At 52.0% G+C, this 19,807-nt stretch overlaps 3 protein-coding genes across 5 annotated transcripts in view; all 3 read left to right on the top strand.

Annotated features, from left to right (window-relative positions):
* The window catches only part of EXOC6 (exocyst complex component 6), an 85,831-nt gene extending 81,490 nt beyond the window's left edge, over nt 1-4,341 (top strand). For both annotated transcript variants that reach the window (XM_071439132.1, XM_071439133.1), the window contains 3 exons: nt 2,244-2,356; nt 2,726-2,737; nt 3,210-4,341. In XM_071439132.1, coding sequence (XP_071295233.1) covers nt 2,244-2,356; nt 2,726-2,737; nt 3,210-3,342 — 258 coding nt within the window. In that variant the 3' untranslated portion in view covers nt 3,343-4,341. The remainder of the gene's footprint in view (nt 1-2,243; nt 2,357-2,725; nt 2,738-3,209) is intronic.
* A 706-nt stretch (nt 4,342-5,047) lies between these two features.
* On the top strand, nt 5,048-12,265 carry CYP26C1 (cytochrome P450 family 26 subfamily C member 1). The gene is made up of 6 exons (XM_071438364.1): nt 5,048-5,239; nt 5,314-5,538; nt 5,659-5,934; nt 7,556-7,711; nt 11,125-11,631; nt 11,903-12,265. The coding sequence occupies exons 1-6, from the start codon at nt 5,048-5,050 to the stop codon at nt 12,263-12,265; spliced, it is 1,719 nt and encodes a 572-aa protein (XP_071294465.1).
* A 3,125-nt stretch (nt 12,266-15,390) lies between these two features.
* Nucleotides 15,391-19,044, top strand: CYP26A1 (cytochrome P450 family 26 subfamily A member 1). 2 transcript variants are annotated; one of them, XM_071439131.1, is made up of 7 exons: nt 15,391-15,514; nt 16,357-16,581; nt 16,673-16,960; nt 17,080-17,229; nt 17,554-17,688; nt 17,907-18,059; nt 18,251-19,044. In XM_071439131.1, the coding sequence occupies exons 2-7, from the start codon at nt 16,375-16,377 to the stop codon at nt 18,590-18,592; spliced, it is 1,275 nt and encodes a 424-aa protein (XP_071295232.1). In that variant the 5' UTR covers nt 15,391-15,514; nt 16,357-16,374; the 3' UTR covers nt 18,593-19,044. The 2 variants fall into 2 exon arrangements, with proteins under 2 accessions (XP_071295232.1, XP_071295231.1); XM_071439130.1 differs by lacking the exon at nt 15,391-15,514 and adding an exon at nt 15,655-16,160.
* Nucleotides 19,045-19,807: the final 763 nt, after the last annotated feature.

Below are 19,807 nucleotides of genomic sequence, written 5' to 3'. Positions count from 1 at the left end.
AGATGCACAGAAGGAGGGAAGGGGGCTGTGACTGACTGGCATGTGTCATTTGATTGCATGTCTGGGCCTTTGAGCTACCTGCCACGTAGTTAACCTTTCACCCATATGAGCTTCAGGGTTGTTTAAGATTTACCCAGAATCCTCAATTTCAATGGTACTATTGGGATAAGAAATTAAATCTTTCACTTCTTACTCACTGAATACAACTGCAGGAACATGGGTCCATCCTTAAGGACCATGTCCCATGTGAAGCCCATGGCAAGTAGCGCTGTAAGTACCAATAAGTTATTAATCACCAGATTATATCATTTGGGTTCCTGTCAGCTTTATCCTCACACCTTGCCTTGTGCATCTGCCTGTCCTATCTTTCCACTCTTTTGGTTGTGCTTTAAAATACCTCTGTGAGGACTGGCACCCGAACTGTGTCACACAAGTAATAACAAGTGATGAGAACATGCAGTAGCAACTGAGGCTGTGAGTTTCACAACTCACAACTGAGTTATCAAGCCTTCCCAAGTCTGTTTGCATGGTGACTGAAGGCATGTTCTCAGCAACTCAGTGAAATTGGTGGTGTCCATCTTGAGAAAGGGCTTTGTGGGATTGAATTTGACCTTGGTGCTTATAAGGGATATCTAGTCAGCAGAGAGTGAAATTGCCTCCTTGGGTTTTATACCCTTTCACCCCTATGAAATAGTTAAATGTAAAATATAAGTAGATGTGTCAGAGGTCCATTATAATGCCAGGAAATGTTGCTACCTAGTCCTAAAAGATTACACTACAAATAAGGAAGAAGTAATTAATTAGAAAAATATGTGTTTAAATTAGACACTATATTTGAAAGTAACAGAAGAAAGTGCTTTGGAAGTGGAAAAATTTGCAAAAGAGAGGCATTGAAATTTGAATCTGGGAAGACTGGATGTATACTTTTCTGTAAATGAATTGGTGTTATGATTTTGGGCATGAGCATTGCTGGACTCTTCTGACAGTTTGTCACACTGAGAAGTTTAAGTAAGGCAAGGTAAGGTTCTCTGGGGTGCAGCCCTCCTCTTAGTGTAGCCTGAGAAGTCAGAGGAGTGAGCACCTGCTGCACCTCTGCCTGTGGGAGCAGGGGCTGCTGCTTTTGTGTCCCAGCTCTAACAGCTCTGGTCAGGCGTAGCAGAAGCAAATGTTTGAAGTGAACGGTTCTTCCTTGAAATAGCAAAATTGACTGACTTGCAGTAGTCTGTTACATTTTTTTCAGGTGGTTTTGTTACACAAAATCCAGTTCCAGCCCACCTTTCTGGAGTTACTGATTCAGCAGGTCTCTGGGCAAGCAGGGTTCTAGGTTACACTGAGGACCCAGCTCGGCGGAGCAGCCTCAGGCACTGTGCTCTGGGGCGAAGTGCTGTTAATGGTTCCCAAGGCTTTTTTTAACAGTAGGTTTGGCTAACACGGGACGGCCTGAGAACAAGCCCTTGTTAGCCCTCAGCAGTGGGACAAGGCCAGGCCCCAGACGCAGGGGGAAGCTGGGGCGCCCCGCCATTGACGTCAATGGCAGTGGGGCCCACTGGCGCGCAGGTAGCCGTGGGAAAGGCAGCCCCGAGCAGGGCTGCCTGTGCCCTGGCCCCTGGCAGCCTGGGCAGGGTGCCCAGCAGTGCCTGGCCTTGCACCCCGTGATGGTGGAGGGGGAATCAGGCTTTGAGGGCCGTGAGGGTGCTGGCTGCTGGAGGTGCAGTATTGCATCTGATTGTAAAAGCAGGCTGGGTTATTGTTGAACAGCAGCTCTCAGATCATGAGTCCAAGACCTGATTTGAAACTGCAGCCAAGCGTAGTACTGTGGTTGGAGACAGTTTGTTCCTCCACTGAAGTGTTTGGGTTTGTTTGGGCCAGAAGTGTGCCCAGGGCTTGGCTCTGAGTTTCAGGGATCAGTTATAATGGACACTGCAGCCAGGAGGTGTTTAATTCACTTTAATTGGACTACCTGAACCTCGTTTAAATCATTGTGAGAAGCAGCAGACACTAGCATCCCTGTCTTGCTCCCCACGGTAAAGCGAGTTCCTAAATACTAAAGCGTGCAGCCATCAGCTTCCCCTCCTGGGGCCAAACCTGCACAGCCGCCTCCCTGCACATCGAGGGAGGTGAGAGACGTTAAAGAAAGAAATGGGCAGGTGAAGGGGGGTTGTGGCTGGGCTCGCCGTGGGGCTGCGCCCGGCCTCTCTCTGCAGAGCCTCCCCGCACTCCCTCACCCGCCTCTCCCCCCGCAGCTCCTGGACCTCTTCATGGTGTGGGACTGGTCCACCTACCTGGCTGACTACGGGCAGGCCACCTCCAAGTACCTGCGGGTCAACCCCAGCACGGCCCTCACGCTCCTGGAGAAGTAAGTGCGGGGGCCGGAGCTGCCGGCACGGGGATGCAAAGCGGGGCCGGAGCTGCCGGCGCGGGGATGCGGAGCGGGGCCGGAGCCGGAGCCGGAGCCGGAGCCGCCCTGCCGGGAGCGGCGGGGCCGGGCCGCGGGAGCAGCCGGCGGCTCCCGAATTGCCGCTCTGGGGAAGGGAGACGCTGAGCTTTGGCCGTGGTGAAGCGGTGCGAGCGTCTCGGGCGGGCAGGGTGAGCAGGGCGCGTTACCGGCAGCGCGGTACCAACCTGCTTGTAAAAACCGCATCAAACAAAACACGTTGTGGTTTAAATACGCTTTCTAACAGTGTTTTCTCTCCTCTCCTGCCTGCGATGAAAATGTCTTTTCCAGAGTTCACAGAGGGTATGTATCGCCTATATTGTTACAAAATATTGTTTCTGTAACTTGCCTAATTTCCCGAATTTCGTTTTTATATCCGTTGGTACGGAAAATCAGCAATATAGATGCCTGTTATTGACGGTGAACAAAATTCACCCATTCGCTGAGTCTGAATTTACCATGAAGATGATACTAACGGGTTTTCTGACTTGCTTCTCTGCTAAGGCAATTGGTAGGATCAGGGTCCTGCTGAAGGGGTATTTGTTTAATACTTACAGGTTATTTGTGAAGTAGTATTTGTTGAAACAAACACATTCTGCACTTCTGCATTGCAGAAGTTTAATTTAAGAACACATAGTGAACAGGTTTTGTAATCTTTCAGTTCTTATTAGCAGAAAGATCAAAAGAACATTAGTAAACCAATCTAAATAGTCGGGTTTTTTGTTTTCAACTTATGTTTCTGATGTGTTTGTCATTTGCTTTTTTATTTCTCTAGAATGAAAGACTCCAGCAAAAAGAACAACATTTTTGCTCAGTTCAGGAAGAATGACCGTGACAAGCAGAAGCTAATAGAGACTGTAGTAAAACAACTTAGGAGTTTAGTGAATGGTATGTCCCAGCACACGTAGGCCTCTTAAATCGACAGTATCTCATCACACCAAGAGGTGTTTCTTATCCACTATTTCTACTAAGCAAATGGTGATACCAGTTAGGACTTTTGTTTGACAGAGAAAAGGAAAAATGCAGTAGATAGATTGTACATGTAGTCTTCAACAAACAATTCTTTGTACGTATTTTTAATGGGTCGAATACTATTTTGTATATTGTAAACAAATGGTGAAAAACGAGGTTGTACAATAAAAACCAGCGCAATCGTATTGTACATGGAACTGCTGAACTGTAAATATGTTATTTAAATATCTGCAGATATGGTGTCCAAAATTTTGCTCCGAGTAGAAATTATTTGAGCAATGATCCCTTAGTTGCTGTTTTCTGGTTGAATCCTAATTTAAAGTTTTTAAGCTTGAGATACTTGTGTTTCAGATGCCGCTTATTGTTTTCCTGCATTAAATGTAATTAGCCCTAAAGTGATTGGACATAATTTTGTATACCAGGTTTTGTAGTCTGGAGGTATGAAAAGGTCTTCTGATTTTTAGTACCTTTGAAAACTACCCGAGAACTAGACTTGATATCTATTTAGCATTAGGACTTGCAGGCTTTGTTCTCCAAAAGGTTTAATCTTGAGGTTGTGAATGTAAATAACCATTTGATTTCTTTATAATGTGACATGTTGTTTCGTTTTGGTTTTGTTCCTCAGGGTTACTATTTCTAACTGTACTTTTGTAAAGATCTCGGGTTCTTTATCCCAGGTTGCAGTAAGGAATAGGTTTGCCGCTGTTGTTTTCGTGCCGCATCTGTTTGTTAGTTTGCGCTTTCTCCTGCCAGCCCCATCCCAGCGATTGGCATTTTGTCCCACTACTGGTCTCTTTGCACTGTCCCCTCCTGGCTATTTTAGACACTTAAGAGAATGTCTAACAAATACAAACCAAATGGAACGTGTAAAAATACTGTACATTTCGCTGTATTTTTAAGTTATTGACGGTCTAAATACAGTAATATAAACCTCACCCGTATTCCTGTTTAATTTCACACACGGGAGCACACCTCGAAGCCGGTTTCGCGGGACCTGTGCAGGTCCCGACTCACTGGTGATTTTTCCCCGGGAAAGGCGGCCGGGGATCCGCGCGGCCCCGACGGCGGGGTGCGGGCCGGGAGCGCTGCAGGGCCGCCCCGTCTGCCGCTGCAGGCCGGGAAGCGGGGGGCGCTGGGGGCTGCGGAGCAGGGCTGGGGCGCTCCCTGGTCGGGGGAGCCCGGGACGGGACTCTACCTGGGCAGGCTGGCCCGAGGGGGCGCCGGGAGCTGCCGGCGGGGCGGAGAAGGTTCCCCGCTGCCAGGAGCGGCCGTCCCGCCTCCGGCTCGGGGCGCCCCGAGGGGCTGGGCGGGGGCGGGAGGGGCGCCGGGCCCCCGGCCCCGGGGGCTGCCCCGCCGCCTCGAGCCCCTCGGCCGCTGTCCCCGGCCCTCCCGCGCCAATCACCGCACTTGGCCGCGCTGCTTAAATATGCAGCGGATACGTCATCTCCGAAGGTGGATCGGGCGTAAGTGGCCAATATCTATATAAATGTGGCCGAGGGGCGAACCGGCAGCAGGAGGCGAGCGGGGCCGGGCGGGCAGCAGTCGGCAGGGCCCGTCGCGCAGCGCCCGTAGCCGAGTCGCGGGGCGCCGGGGCCCCGAGCCTGACAGCCGCACCCGGCCCGTCCTCGCCACCGGAGCAGGATGCCGGCCGGGCCCTCCTGGCCCGAGGCGGCGGCGCTGGTGCTGCTGGCCCTGGCTCTGCTAATCACCCTGTGCCGGCACCTGTGGGCGCTGCGCTGGAGCCTCAGCCGGGACCGCGCCAGCGCCCTGCCCTTGCCCAAGGGCTCCATGGGCTGGCCCTTCTTCGGGGAGACTCTGCACTGGCTGCTCCAGGTGAGGCGCCGGGGGACGGGGCGGGGTGGAAGGGGCTGGCGGGAGCCACGGGCTGACCCGCAGCTCGTCCCCAGGGCTCCCGCTTCCACAGCTCTCGGCGGGAGCGGTACGGAAATGTCTTCAAGACCCACCTCCTGGGCCGGCCTGTGGTGCGGGTGACAGGCGCTGAGAACATCCGCAAGATTCTGCTGGGTGAGCACACGTTGGTGAGCACACAGTGGCCCCAAAGCACCCAGATCATCCTGGGCTCGCACACTCTGCTCAGCTCCACTGGTGACCTGCACCGCCAGCGCCGCAAGGTGAGCCTCACAGCCACCCCGACAGGGCACACAGCCGAGGCAGTGCCCAGGCCTGGCCTCGGTGGCATGTGTGCCCCCCCTGCTTTAACTACCTGCCTCTCTTCCCCCTTCTCCTCCTAGATCCTGGCCAGAGTCTTCAGCCGTGCCGCCCTGGAGAGCTACCTGCCGCGGATCCAGAAGGTTGTGAGCTGGGAGCTGCGGGGCTGGTGCATGGAGCCAGGCTCTATCGCAGTTTATTCCTCCACTAAAACCTTAACTTTCCGCATTGCAGCTCGGATTCTGCTGGGGCTCTGCCTGGAGGAAAAGCAGTTCAAGGATCTGGCCAAAACTTTTGAACAGCTGGTGGAGAACCTCTTCTCCCTGCCCCTCAACCTACCCTTCAGTGGGCTGCGCAAGGTACTGCCGCCTGCACTGCTCCCTCTGCCCGAGGGCAGGGCCTGGGCCCTGGCGGCACAGACCCCCTGTCCTTAGGTCCACCAAGGGACATTTCTGATGGGCCAGGACATCTGCAACACCCCATTCTAGGTCAGGGTGTGGTGTCTTACCTACCCAGCCATTTCCCCTTCTCTCTGCACTTCTCACCTGCTTTTGGCTGGCTTCCAACACCTCTGGGCACTGGCTCCAGCTCATTATTCAGCATAGGGCTCCTCTTCTCCCTCATCCCATATGTTGCCTCTGGTGAGTCCATCATGTCTGACCCTATCCCATCTGAACTCATGTCAGCCCATGGCAGAGGCGTCTGTGGGCATAAGCACAAAGACAGGTGGGCACAGCACACCTCAGCTTAGCACCTCCTCTGAAACTCAGGCAGGCTGAGAATTTAAGACTGTCTTATGGTCCTCGGTCCCTTGTAGTCCAGCAGCCCAGAGACAGCCCAGGGAGAGGGACAGTCTCCTCTGCCTCTTTCAACCTGCAGTTTCTTCCCTGCTGCTCTGTCCCTCTTTGCCTGCCTCTCCACACTCCTGCTCTAGGTATAGGTCCTGGGTACCATTCTTCCTCTCACATTCCTCCCTCCTCTATCTTTGGGTTCTCCATCCTTGCCACAGCTGAAGTCTCCTGTCTGCTTTAGACAGGTCTTCCCTCATCTCTTATTTCCACTGTGAGCTCTGCCCTGTTGGATCACCTTACCTAAACAGTCTCAGTTCTCCCCCAGCCTCTCTGCTACTCTTCATCAAAGCTCTTGTTTTCCCTGTCCAGTTTCCCTTTGCAGGTTGTCACCAGTATGAGCTTTCATCCCCCTGCCCTCTTTCAGGTCAGCCAAAGCGTGTCTGGCCCCAGACCAACATCTTCAACTTGCCTTTAGGTCCCCTTGTCATTCACCTCGCTCCCTGCCCTGTTTACTTTGTCCAATCCTTCCCACCTCAAATCTAAGCCTTTGTATCTTCTTCCCAATATCTGGCCATGGCTATTTTTAACTTCAAATTTCTGGTCCTTGTGGCTTTTGCAGGAGACATAGTTATAGAGAGTAGTACAGTGTGACTCCATCATCCCACTTTGCAAAGGCATTGCTGATCACTTGACTTGCTGAGATCTTACAGGAATGTTTTGCTGCACTGCACTTCAGGAGTGCAACACACCTGAAGATGAGCTGACTGTGATTAATGTGTCTTTATCCACTATTCCCATGTAAAACCATTTGTGCCTTGCTGTCTGGACTCAGTTTTCTTGTTACCTTTTCTTTTCCCTTGGAATAAGCTTCCTTTGGACCTGACACAACTGTAGATTTGTCCAGTGCAGATGCCTCTGAACGTGGTAGCATGGGTTTACTGTTGTCTTTTCCTCCCAGAGAATTTCTTGGGACTTGTTGCATTTGATTCACAACAGCAAGGCAACAGAAGGTGCAGCATTTCCCCCCAGACTGCTGCCTCTTGCAAGGCTCTGGGGCTGGGCAGCAGATTAAACAGTTCTTGCTGTTACAGGTCCTGGGATTAAGGATTGCTACACTTGGGTTCCCCTGGTCTCTCTAGAGAGGGGGACAGTTCCTAAGGTTCTCCTGAACTGTGTGTGCCTCTCACAGGGAATCAAAGCACGGGACATGCTACATAAGTTTATGGAGAAGGCTATACAGGAAAAATTGCAGAGAAACAACCCAGAAGACCACAGCGATGCTCTGGATTTCATAATGAACAGTGCCAAGGAGCATGGCAAAGAATTCACCATGCAGGAGCTAAAGGTAAGGAGAGCCTCTGCCTTGCAGTGCCACTCCTGACTCAGTGGCTGTTTGAGGGATGTGGGCTGAGGGCCAGGAGGAGGCTTGTGGGGAGCTGGGGACCACCCCCAGCCGCTGGCTCCTGCCCCCCTCCCAGCAGCAGTGAGGACACCAGCTCCTGCACTCAGCACACTCTTATGCCCTTGTAGTCTTGTGTCTCTTTGCCATAGAAGGGACCTGTTAAAAGGGAATGAATGCCCTTCTACCTTTCCTCTTCAGGGCCACCAGCCTTAGCCCAATGTAGGATGCTGGTAGGGTTATATGGCTGTGTTAAGGCTCTGCACGTCTGTGCACTCAGTAACCTCCAGGACACTCTCTTGGAAATATTCAGAGCTACTTGTGTGCTTCTCAAACACAGCCCAGCACCCAGGGCAGGGTGTAGATCACATCACTGGACTCCTCAGGGCTGTGAGCCCAGAAATTTCTGGGGTGATTAACCAGAATAGGTCTAGGGATGCAGCAATGGATTCCAGGTCATTCCCTATCACCTCCTCATTCATCCGATCATGTAGCTTGTGGGTTGCTATGATGAATGTGATGTATGGCTGTGACATAGGGATGAACCCAGTAGTCCTTACTGAGCCAAAACCACCAAGTGAATGTGATGAGTATTTTGCCAAAGATCTTGGGAAAAAAATTAGTCTTTAGTACTGCATCATTCATAGTTCCAGATCACATGGTATCAGTGAATGATAGATGGCATTGCATTTATATAACAAGTTTTGAAGCAGTTTTGCATGGGTACAGCAGCTGGATATGATTTTAAAGTATTTGAGTATAGTTTAAAGGTAGTTTTACTATTTATTTAAGTATTTCAGGATAACTATCCAAAGACTAATGTTTTATAAATATTTTGTAAAAATGCAATCTCTAAATCTAAAATATTTGAAAAGCTTTGAACAACATTAGATATAATTAGAACTAGTACATATTACTAAATAAATTTTATTACATTATTTAATCTAAAATTTTTTATTATACTGTGATTCTTAAAAATAATTGACAGATTCAAAATGTGATTGATTAAGATTAATTAATCTCTGTTAGTATTCACAGTAATATTATGCAAGAATAATTTCACAATCTCTCATCATATCCCTGACTCTGACCACAAATGGAATAAGGAGATATTAAATCTAACACAGATTGAGTAACATGGCAGCAACCTTGGGCCAGCTGATTCAAATTATAACATATTCATTTGTTGTAATGTACCTTCATGGTTAGAAAATTTCTGTATTTAACAAAATTACTTTCAAACTGAACTGCCTATGCTTGCAATTATGGCAATATTCTCCACCCTAATAAAACAGTAGTAGAGGTCTCATTTAATGAAGCAGTGTAATTGAATAAAAAGTCCAAAGCTGTCTCAGAGTTGTGGATATATCTGTCTTTGACAAACACTTCAGACACTGGCACAAGCTAGTCACTAATCTGCCTTTTGTTCAAACGATCTGAAAAGAGACTTTTCCCAGAAATTTTTCTAAATACACTGTGATTTGTACTGCTGCTATGAACTCACCAGGGCCCTTGAAATGTAAAGGTCATTAAAAAGATGTTGCTTTGCCAACAATACTGTTTTAAAATATTTTAAACCTTGGGAAGATTTAAAAAACCCATCCTGTATAAAAATGCTGTCACTGGCTGGGTGTAATGCTGCCCATTCTGCCTCCCAGGACAGGCACAGTACTGATGAAGAAGCTTGGGAATATCCTGCCTTCCAGTCACTGGTTCTGCTGGCCTTGCAGTGGCAGGGAGGGAAAGTTGTGACAGCAGCTGTGGCACACATTCTGCAGCAGCACTGTCAGAGGTTGATGCAAAGAGCATAAGGGCTGTTATTTCAAACCTAAGAACTTGCCCTAAATTCCTTGCATGCTATTGAAATGTCTTGGGGTTTAATTGCATGTGGTGGAACTGAGAGGTTTCTTTTCATCTGTGTCTGTTACTTGTGAATGTAAAAATTCCTGCTAATGCCTGCAGGAGGTGTGATAGGGGTTGACAGGGATCTGTTGTTCCAGGGGTTTTATTTCAGCTGAAAGATGCCCTTGAGAGCTGCACTTTGGCAAAGCATCTAGACCAGCCAATATATGGCACTAGGGATGGTAGCAAAGAGTCATCTTTGTTACATTATCCCTAACTTTATCAGATTTGAATCCAAGTACCTTCAGTCTTCAAATCTTCTTCTCTGTGTTTGTGGCTTCACCTCTTTAGAACCGACTGTGTCAGAACAATTTAAAGTCCAGACACAGTCATGTGAAAGGAAACTGCTCTGTGTCCCTGTGGGATTTTGCCCCTGGGCTGGAGCCATTAGTGCTCTGTAATACCAGTCAGGTCCCAGGCCTTCCAAGGGGACAGTTCCTGGTACTCCTCCCTTTGCCTTCTCTTTGGCTTTTGTCTCTGGCCTCAGCACTCCCAGCCCTGTGTTGTGGAGCCACTGGCACCTTCAGATGGTGCTGTAGGTTGAGCATTATGTTTGCTGTCAGAGATGTGTCATGCCATGGGCAACCCTTAACTTTTGGGAAACCATTTGCAAAAGTTGGTCAGAGGGTGCTGCAAACAGCCCCCAGCAGCCTGGCATGTGCTGTTCCATATAGACCCTGCAGACAGTCCCAAAAAGGCTGGGGGGCTGCGAGGGGACCCCTGACCTTGGACAAGACACACATTACAGATTTGGCTGTGCTGTGGTCCATGTATCTGAGCTGAGTAACTTCCTAACTTGTTATGGATAGCTCTGCTGTGGAGCTTTTGGGAACTCTGTACAGCTTGAAAAGCAACCAAGTCCTTTGCCTGGTGTGTGCTCCCTGCTGGCTACAGCACTTCCCAGGCTGACCTGCTCTAGCAGAGAGGCCTTCATGCTTTTGACTCTTGCCTTGAGTCCCCTCCCAGGTAAGATCAGTCACAACTGGAGATGGATCAAATGCAACCCATTTAGCTGCCAGCACACCTAAAATTTGTGCATAAACCACTGCCCATATCCACTGCCTGGACAGAAAAGTAAAAGTTGGGCGCAGAGGGGAATTGGCAGATGATGATAAAAAGCATAATACTTGAAATGGACTTCACTCAATGTGCTATAATGCATGGTAAAGCGCTGCCTTAAAATTGGTAAATCTTGTGAGGAAAGCTCAGAAGAGCTGGATTGGAGGTAATGTGTACTCATTCCAGCTGTGCTTCTGCAGCAGTCACTTGGCAAGTGGATGTCCAGTTCATACAGAAATGCTTTGGTCCCTGCCAACCCAGGATGGGTGTGGGTTTAGGGAGAGCAGAGTGGGGGCCAGGGCCCCCTGCACAGGGGCGAAACCTGCAAAAGGTGAGAACAGTCTGACACAATTTCTTTGAAATGTTATTCAAACTTGTAATTTTCATTCCTCTCCCAGGAATCAGCAATTGAGCTCATATTTGCTGCTTTTTTCACCACGGCTAGTGCTAGCACCTCTCTGATCCTCCTGCTATTGAAGCACCCCTCAGTGATTGAAAAAATAAGGCAGGAGCTGATGTCCCATGACTTGTACCAGCAGAGTGAGTGCCGCCCTGCAGGACCCTGCCTAGACACCCTGACCATCCAGAGCAGGGACAGAGAGAAACCACTTTCCCCCCCCATGGCCAACGACATTCACAAGGACCAGAGCCAGCCCCCAGCCCCGGTGGAGGAAGATTCCCTCCAGCCCAGTGCCGTGCTGGAGCCCACTGTGCCCCAGAGCACCCCCTGCCCCGGCCCCCAGCTCCCGGCACCACCAGGGCAAAGCTGTCACTGCACCGCAGACATCAGCCTGGAGAAGCTGAGCCGCCTGCGCTACCTGGACTGTGTGATTAAGGAGGTGCTGCGAGTGCTGCCCCCAGTCTCCGGAGGCTACAGGACGGCACTGCAGACTTTTGAGCTCGATGTAAGTGTCCCGCACTCCAGCAGGCTGCTAAAGAGCTGCTGCCTGCCGTTGTGAGCAAGCACCCTGTGTCCCGCGCAGTGGTGGTGCTTGGCAGCGTAGCTCGAGGGGAAATGTCAGCAGCAGCCTCTGTGAGTCTCAGTTGGGCTGGGGAGAAAAGGAACTGTAGAGCAGGTGGGAAGTGCAGTGGGGCTGTCTGCAGGCACCCTCTGCTCACCCTGCAGTAGCACAGGTATGTAACAGTCCTCTCCTCCCTCTTCTCTGCCTTCCCCAGGGATACCAGATCCCCAAAGGCTGGAGCGTCATGTACAGCATCCGTGACACCCATGAGACAGCAGCTGTCTACCAGAGCCCCCCCAGCAGCTTTGACCCCGAGCGCTTTGGCGCCGGCCGGCCGGAGGCTGCGGGCCGCTTCCACTACATCCCCTTCGGCGGAGGGGCCCGGAGCTGCATCGGGAAGGAGCTGGCCCAGGCCATCCTCAAGCTGCTGGCCATCGAGCTGGTCAGCACGGCCCGCTGGGAGCTGGCCACCCCTGGCTACCCCAGCATGCAGACCGTGCCCATCGTGCACCCTGTCGACGATGGGCTGCAGCTCTACTTCCACCCCTTGCAGCCCAGCCAAGGCCACGAGGCCTGAGACGGTGAGGGGTGCACTGCTCCCCTCAGCCCTGGGGCCGATGCCCTGCCACAGCTGCCAGGAGCAGGTCTCTGCTGCCCCAGGCTGGGAATGCTGCTGGGTTACTGCTGAACAAAACCTTAAAGGTCTTCCTATTTTCCTCTCCTGGTGTACAGGCTGGTAGGGTGTGCAGGGTGCTGCAGTAGGGTGTCCTGCAGAGCACTCCTGAGCACTGGGGCAAAACCTGCTGAAGATGCTGGCAGGGTGCATATGCCATGGGGGCTCAGTCAGCCCCTGTCCCATACAGGCCTCCAGCTACCAGAGATGGGGAGCAAAACTCCCAGACCCACAGCTAAGACTCCCAGAGTTATCTCCTGTAGGTGTGTTATAGGAGAGGCAGGACAAACATCCTGCACACTGTAGCTTTTTAGATGAAAAAAGAGGGAGGTGGGGTGCTCTGCAGGAAAACACAAGCCAGAGTTGCCCAATCCCCAGCATCAGCTCTAGCTAAAATAATAGGGTGTAAAGTGGTTTTTATTGTAAATATTTAATCTCATTCATGCACTTCCCATTAGAGCTGGCACAAGGAGGATATGTCTCGTTCACCCACTAGTAGCAGCTGTGTATGTTGTGCTTTTGCACTGTGCTGCTGCTTGGGGTCTGCCATGAAACCATCTCTGAGTTCCTGCCAGGATGTTCTCCCCAGCCACAACCTGCTCATGGGATTGGACTGAAGCAGGGGACGGGGCTTTGGAGAACAAATGTTTAGAAAACGGAAATTTCTGAATGTGTTTGATTTGTGGTACAAAGTCCCTTGTTCCTGATGATGCTGTTCACATTGCACAGGGGACATTTGCAAGGTGCCACAGGCCCTGTGGTAGCTGGCTGGCTGGCCAGACTGACTGTCACCTCTGTCAGCCCAGCTCTGCCAGGAAAAGTGTCAGGACAGCAGTTCCATGCATCTATCCAGGGGGTGGTACCCGAGGCTAAACGTGGGTGCTGAGGGCACCCTTGTAGATGGCTTTTGAGTACCCCTACAGGGTATTTCTCTCCCATGTAAAATAAAGTGAGTCCTGTTGTTTGTGTACTGAGAACAGAGCTGGGCACAGGTCCTTGATCCACAACAACACGTGTATAAATTTCTTTCAGCTTCACTTCTATTCCCCACTGTCATGCATTCTGTGTGAATGCAGTGGGAAAATAATCCTCCTTGTCCCTCCAGAGCACCCCATGCCTGGTGTGGTGTCCATGTGCTCTGTGTGACGAACCAGCTTGGCCTGTGAAGGCCAAAACATAGCACGAAGACAGTGTCCCTTTGGAAAGGCTCTGGGGAGCTCTCCAGGCTCCTGAAACTCTATCATCATTCTGCTTGGGTGCTAGAGATGGCCTTGCCCTGGCCAATCCCCCTTGCCTGGCCGTGCTGGGGCACTGCAGTGACCACCACGCTACCTCGGGCAGAAACCTGGCTCCCAAACGTGACAGGTCAAATCTGGAAAAGGTTGAACTGCAGGGCTGAGTTAAGTGCTATTGGCAAGTCGACCCTGTAGTGAACCAAAGCCTCTGGCCCTCCTGACCTTGTCCTGAAAGGTGAATCTTTTTGCCTATCAGAGGTGAAATCAGTAGATGGTGGCTGCAAGTGGCAATGACTAACTTTAATTAGCAGGAGCTACTGGCTGGCTGAGACCGCAGGCGATTCAGGGTCTCACCGCGGGCAGGACTTGGGCAGGGCTGGGCCTGCAGCGTCCAGCACCCTGGGCAGGAAGGTCAGGGCTCCTCCAGCAGGGCACTTAAAAATTACCCTGAGCGCCAGCAAGCCCGCTGAAAAATGTAACATGAATCTAGTTAAAAAAAAAAAAAAAGAAGCAAAAAGAAACCGATAAACTGATTTTGTTTGCAGATAAACACGACCATTTACAAATGAAGTGTAATAATTGTTACTTGTAATCAAAGTTTGTTCATATTAGGCTGTTAATTTCTTGACCTCCTTCCAAGATGTTTTTAATTATCCCTTTCACTCTTTACCATTTGATTCTTTTCAAGCCGATGGCTGGGGAATACACAGCTGGGAAGATAATAAAGCCTTCCTGTGGCAATTATCGCTGCTCAGGCCACCGTATCTCGTTATTTTGATAGACAGTGAACTTGGCGCGGTTGCCGGCCGGGTTCACGCAGATGTCACGGTCCGTGTTGTAGGTCACAAGCAGGTCAGCGCCCGGCAAGGGGAGAGCGCCGGGTCAGGGCGCGGCCGCCGCTCCCGGCCAGCGCCGGCCGGGCCCGCAGCGAACCCCGAGGGGCTACCGGGGCAGTACCGTCCGGGGGGCTCCCTCCTGGGCAAGGGGCTGCGGAGGCGGGAGCCCCGCTCCAACAAGGCATCGTAAGAGGAGGGCGGGTCTCGTGTGATGCGTTGATTGTTAGAAAAATAATAATTAAAAGCGACATCTCCCTCTCCCCTACACAGACGCACACACAAAACTTCCAGCGTTTATTGAGCTGAGGTTTATTGAGGTTATTGAGGGAACAAGAATGCAAAAGTAACAGGGAGGGAAAAGATAAAAACAGTAAAGAAAAAAAAAAGTGTATTGGCCTCAGCCGTGGTCGGCGGAGAGCTCCGCGCCCCGCAGCCGCGGTCCGCGCCGGGCGCCCCTTCCCCAGCGGCTCCTGCGCCGGCAGCAGCAGCCGCCCCAGCCAGCGCCGCCCTCCCGCCGCCCCGCTCCCGCTGCCCGGAGCCGCCGCTCCCGTCCGGAGAGCAGCGCCGGTGCCCGCCCGCCCCTCCGCGCCGCGGCTGCAGGCGGGGTGCCCGGCCGTGCCGACCGCCTCTTCCCGGCCGCGGCAGCCCCGACGGGATGCCGGAGAGCCTCAGGCGAGGGTGGGCAGTGGATCCCGGGGAGAGGAGCTGGGAACGGCGAGTTTGGTGTTTCCTTTCCGCGCTCACCTTCTTTTCCCTCGGTGACCCGCGCTTGAACCTGCATCGGGAGGCTGAGACGGATTGCTGCCGGCGGCTCCTTGCTCCACGGCCGGCAGAAATACAAGCCATGTCTTTCGAGGTGAACCAGGGGACAGCGGAGGCTCCTCCGCCGATGCCCCGGCGGCTCTGCTCAGAGGGTCTCCAGGCTGCCCCAGCGCGGGGGACCGTCCGCTCCGGCCGCCCCACGGTCCTGGCCCGGTGTCTCCCGGGTCCGGCCGCTACATCGCCGTTCCCAGCCGACAACGGTGGCGGGCGGACGAAGGAGCTCCGCAGAGCGCATCGGAGCCGGGCGGCAGCGCCGCGGGGTAGGTGACCGGACAGCCGGGCCGCCGGGTGCCGGCGCGGGAATTTCTGGGTGCAGCCGCTGGTCTCGAACGAGCATCGGCGATAAATCCGAGACGAGGAGGTAGTGGTGGCCGACCACCGGCTGTCAGCTGTCGGCGGCGTTCCGCAGCCCACTCACCGAGCGCGGTGCAGGGTCAGCGAGCCCGGAGCCGCTGCCGCCGCCCCCGACAGCACCTTTCCTTCCCCGGCAGCCGTCTGCGGCGGGTAGGATGCACTACGCAAAGCAAATAGTTAAAGATTTCGAGGGGAGGAGCCAGGCCGCAATCCGCAATTAAAGATGAACTTTGGGTGAACTAATTTATCGGACCAAGGTAGGGGTGGGCAGCAACCTGGGAAGGGTATAAAAGGCGGCCCGCGGCGAGCCCAGCCCGCGCACTCAGAGCTCCCGGGGGGCTGGGTGGGAGTCGCTCCCCAGTCATGGGCTTCTCCGCCCTAGTCGCCAGCGCCCTGTGCACCTTTCTGCTGCCCCTGCTACTCTTTCTGGCTGCCGTCAAGCTCTGGGACCTGTACTGCGTGAGCAGCCGCGACCCCAGCTGCCCGCTCCCGCTGCCCCCGGGCACCATGGGGCTCCCCTTCTTCGGGGAGACGCTGCAGCTGGTGCTGCAGGTAAGGCCAGGCGATGGCGCGGGGAACGGAGAGGCGCCTCTCTGGAGCCAGAGCTCCTCGGGCTGCAGGGGAGGGAGATGAGCGGCAACTTTGACAGGCTCCCGTGCCCAGGTGGGAAAGAGCTGCTCTCCCTGCCTCTTCCTCTTATGCTGTCTAAAATTTATTTATCGTTTCCCCCCTCTCATCTCCTGTCTAGAGGCGGAAATTCCTGCAGATGAAACGCAGGAAATACGGCTTCATCTACAAGACTCACCTCTTTGGGCGGCCCACGGTACGGGTGATGGGCGCCGAGAACGTGCGGCACATTCTGCTGGGCGAGCACCGGCTCGTCTCCGTGCAGTGGCCCGCCTCGGTGCGGACCATCCTAGGCTCGGGCTGCCTCTCCAACCTCCACAACGGGCAGCACAAGCACCGCAAAAAGGTACGGGCCGACGGCGGGCGGGGAGCGGGCGCGGTCGCCTGGGGCGCGGCGGCTGAGCCTCTGTCCCGTTCCTCCTCGTCCCCCCGGGCAGGTGATCATGCGGGCCTTCTCCCGGGACGCCCTGCAGCACTACGTGCCCGTCATCCAGGAGGAGGTGAGCGCCTGCCTGGCGCGGTGGCTGGGCGCCGCCGGGCCCTGCCTGCTCGTGTACCCCGAGGTGAAGCGCCTCATGTTTCGCATTGCCATGAGAATCCTGCTGGGCTTCCAGCCCCGCCAGGCCAGCCCCGACGGCGAGCAGCAGCTGGTCGAGGCCTTCGAGGAGATGATCCGCAACCTCTTCTCCCTGCCCATCGATGTGCCCTTCAGTGGGCTCTACCGGGTAAGGCTCACGGCGGGCCAGCAGGGAAGAGGTGCCCCTGCGGCCAGGGCACGGGAATCGGGGGGCAGGGATGGCAGTACAGTCTGAGACCCAAACTGCTCTCCCTCCTGCTTGGTCAGGGCTTGCGGGCACGCAACATCATCCATGCCAAGATCGAGGAGAACATCCGTGCCAAGATGGCCCGCAAGGAGCCTGAGGGGGGCTACAAGGATGCCCTGCAGCTGCTGATGGAACACACACAGGGTAACGGCGAGCAGCTCAACATGCAGGTAAGGTTCCCCCGGATTTATCTCTTTCCCTCATGCCCCCTAAGAATGTCACACTTACCTTGTGGGGACAAAAGGGAGAGCAGGAGATGCTCTCATTCTCCATGAAATAAATCTGCTAGCGTTGAGCACTAGGATGCAGAGGCTGCAGTCAGGCTGTTGGATGGGAAGACAGGTTCCCAGGGAGTATAAGCACCACCAACCACCTCCGTCCAGACCCCTGGGTGTCTGTTCCAGTTTGGGAATGATGTACAGCATTGCAGTGGATGAGTGGGCCTGGTACAGTGTTCAAGGTCTGGTTTATGCCTCTTCTGTCCTTTGCACAAGGAGCTGAAGGAGTCTGCCACAGAGCTGCTGTTTGGGGGCCATGAAACCACTGCTAGTGCTGCCACGTCACTGATTGCCTTCCTAGGGCTCCACCATGAAGTCCTGCAGAAAGTGAGGAAAGAGCTGCAGGTCAAGGTTTGTGTCTTCCCCAGAGGCATTTGACAGGAGGGGGCAGTGGGAGGAAGGTACCTCCAGGACAGGTATCCCAGACAGGGCTCCCTTTGACCCAGGTGGTGCCCAGCTTTTAGGGGTGGCAGGAAAGTACTGCTTGTAGCTGAGGGGCAGCTGCTTTGCAGTGCCAGGAGCCCTGGCTGTGTGGTTCATGGATGTCATGGCAGCATTTTCCTTTCTAGGGGTTACTGTGCAATTCCAACCAAGAGAAGCAGCTGGACATGGAGGTCTTGGAGCAGCTGAAGTACACAGGCTGTGTCATCAAAGAGACCCTCAGGCTGAGCCCGCCTGTTCCCGGAGGATTTCGGATTGCACTCAAGACCCTTGAGCTAAATGTAAGCAAGGTTTGGGCACAACTCCTCAGAGCAGCTGCAAAGTATTTTGTGTTCATGTAGCCTGTCTGCCTTAGAGTGACCTGCAGGAAGCCAGGAGGGGAGGTGGGGTTCACTGATGTGTCCTGTTCTGTCACTTCACGTTATTTAACACAACAAGGTGCTCCACATCTCCTTTCTGTTCTTTTTTATAGGGTTACCAAATCCCTAAAGGTTGGAATGTTATTTACAGTATCTGTGATACACATGATGTGGCAGACCTCTTTACCAACAAGGAAGAATTTAACCCAGATCGCTTCATGTCTCCATCTCCAGAGGATTCCTCTAGGTTCAGTTTCATTCCTTTCGGTGGGGGCTTGAGGAGCTGCGTGGGCAAAGAGTTTGCAAAAGTCCTTCTAAAAATATTTACAGTGGAGTTGGCTCGGAGCTGTGACTGGCAGCTGCTGAATGGACCTCCTACAATGAAAACGGGCCCCATAGTGTACCCTGTGGACAATCTGCCTACCAAATTCATCGGTTTCAGTGGCCAAATCTGAGAGCTCAACCCTCCAAATGGATTCCTATATAGCATTTAATATGTACATAGTAACTTTTTATAGTAACAAAGGCCTTTAAATATTTAAAACTTGTAAATGTACAATAGTTATTTATGTCTTTTAAGTATTTCAAGAGGCTATGATATTTTTTCCCCCAGCACTACAATTATGGGTCTCTGATTCATAATTAGATAATGTTATTTCTATAGAAATAAATTTTCCCCTATTTAAAAATATCATTGAAAACTGGCCAGCTAAGCATTCAAAGACATTTCAGGATGGTGTATGTATAAGAAATATCCGAAAAGCATTCAAAACAATGGCAACCAGCTACTCATCCAAATTACCTGAAATGGTTATTGTTTGAGAATGTTTTCAGTATTATTTGTGTCTAGATTGTATGTTTAATGTGTGAATTTTAAGTTTGATAATAAAGTTTATTTTTGATGATCCTCTGTATGAAGATCTGTGTGTATGCTAGAGAGTAACTTAATGGACGTGGCTCTAGGGTTTGGATGTAAAGCCAGATCTGCTTCTGTGAATGAGGTATTTGCTATTTTTGTGTTCATAACTCTTCCCTCCTTCACATGTAGTTGCTTATTGTGAGTAGCTACTTGTTATAAATTTTAGCTGTAAATGCAAGAACAGTACAAAACCACATGCTCACTGATAACTGCATGGAGTGATGATGGCAAGTGCTACAGGTCTCCTTATCAAGCACATCATGTTGAGCCCCAGTAAATCAGAAAGAAAAGGAAAGCAGAATAATGTCACATAAGTTTTTCTCTGGAGCTAGTTGAGGAAAAAAATCCACAAATGTCCTCTCCTCCCATATTAGTGCTGACCTGTGTAAACACACCACTGAATCTTGTTCTGTGTTGAGCTTGCTAGCTATGAATCTTTACTTACGAAGGTTCTCTTATCAGCTGGTAGAGCAAATAAAATCTGCTTATTTCTCCTTGAAATGCAACAGCTCTGACTAGGTGAGAGAGAGCATGCATTTGGTTTAAGAACTTCTTTCCTGGAATTCAGCAAAGTGAAAACTAAAAGGCAGGCACTAATGTGAATTGATTAACAGAGAATCAACTGTTGAGATGCAATTCCCCAGGGGTGTGTAAGCAGGGCAGATAAAATGCCCTAGGCATGACCCCTATTTTGGCTTAACCATAAGGGGTTTTGTGGCCACCCCAGCTTACTACACCTATTAGTCTTCAA

Source organism: Agelaius tricolor, unplaced genomic scaffold (genome assembly GCF_023055355.1).
Source record: "Agelaius tricolor isolate 1412-34295 unplaced genomic scaffold, bAgeTri1.0.p SCAF_13, whole genome shotgun sequence".
In the NCBI taxonomy this organism is placed as follows: domain Eukaryota; kingdom Metazoa; phylum Chordata; class Aves; order Passeriformes; family Icteridae; genus Agelaius; species Agelaius tricolor.
Note: the sequence above shows the minus strand (reverse complement) of the source record. Positions and strands in the feature narration are given on the sequence as shown.

What these genes read in the sequence shown, in the direction of transcription:
- CYP26C1 (XM_071438364.1), top strand. Translation starts at nt 5,048, where the DNA reads ATGCCGGCCGGGCCCTCCTGGCCCGAGGCGGCGGCGCTGGTGCTGCTG. An exon ending in TGCACCGCCAGCGCCGCAAG is followed by an intron (nt 5,539 to 5,658) that starts GTGAGCCTCACA and finishes TTCTCCTCCTAG; the next exon opens with ATCCTGGCCAGAGTCTTCAG. An exon ending in TCACCATGCAGGAGCTAAAG is followed by an intron (nt 7,712 to 11,124) that starts GTAAGGAGAGCC and finishes TTCCTCTCCCAG; the next exon opens with GAATCAGCAATTGAGCTCAT.
- CYP26A1 (XM_071439130.1), top strand. Translation starts at nt 15,972, where the DNA reads ATGGGCTTCTCCGCCCTAGTCGCCAGCGCCCTGTGCACCTTTCTGCTG. An exon ending in AGCACAAGCACCGCAAAAAG is followed by an intron (nt 16,582 to 16,672) that starts GTACGGGCCGAC and finishes CCCCCCGGGCAG; the next exon opens with GTGATCATGCGGGCCTTCTC. An exon ending in CCTTCAGTGGGCTCTACCGG is followed by an intron (nt 16,961 to 17,079) that starts GTAAGGCTCACG and finishes CTGCTTGGTCAG; the next exon opens with GGCTTGCGGGCACGCAACAT.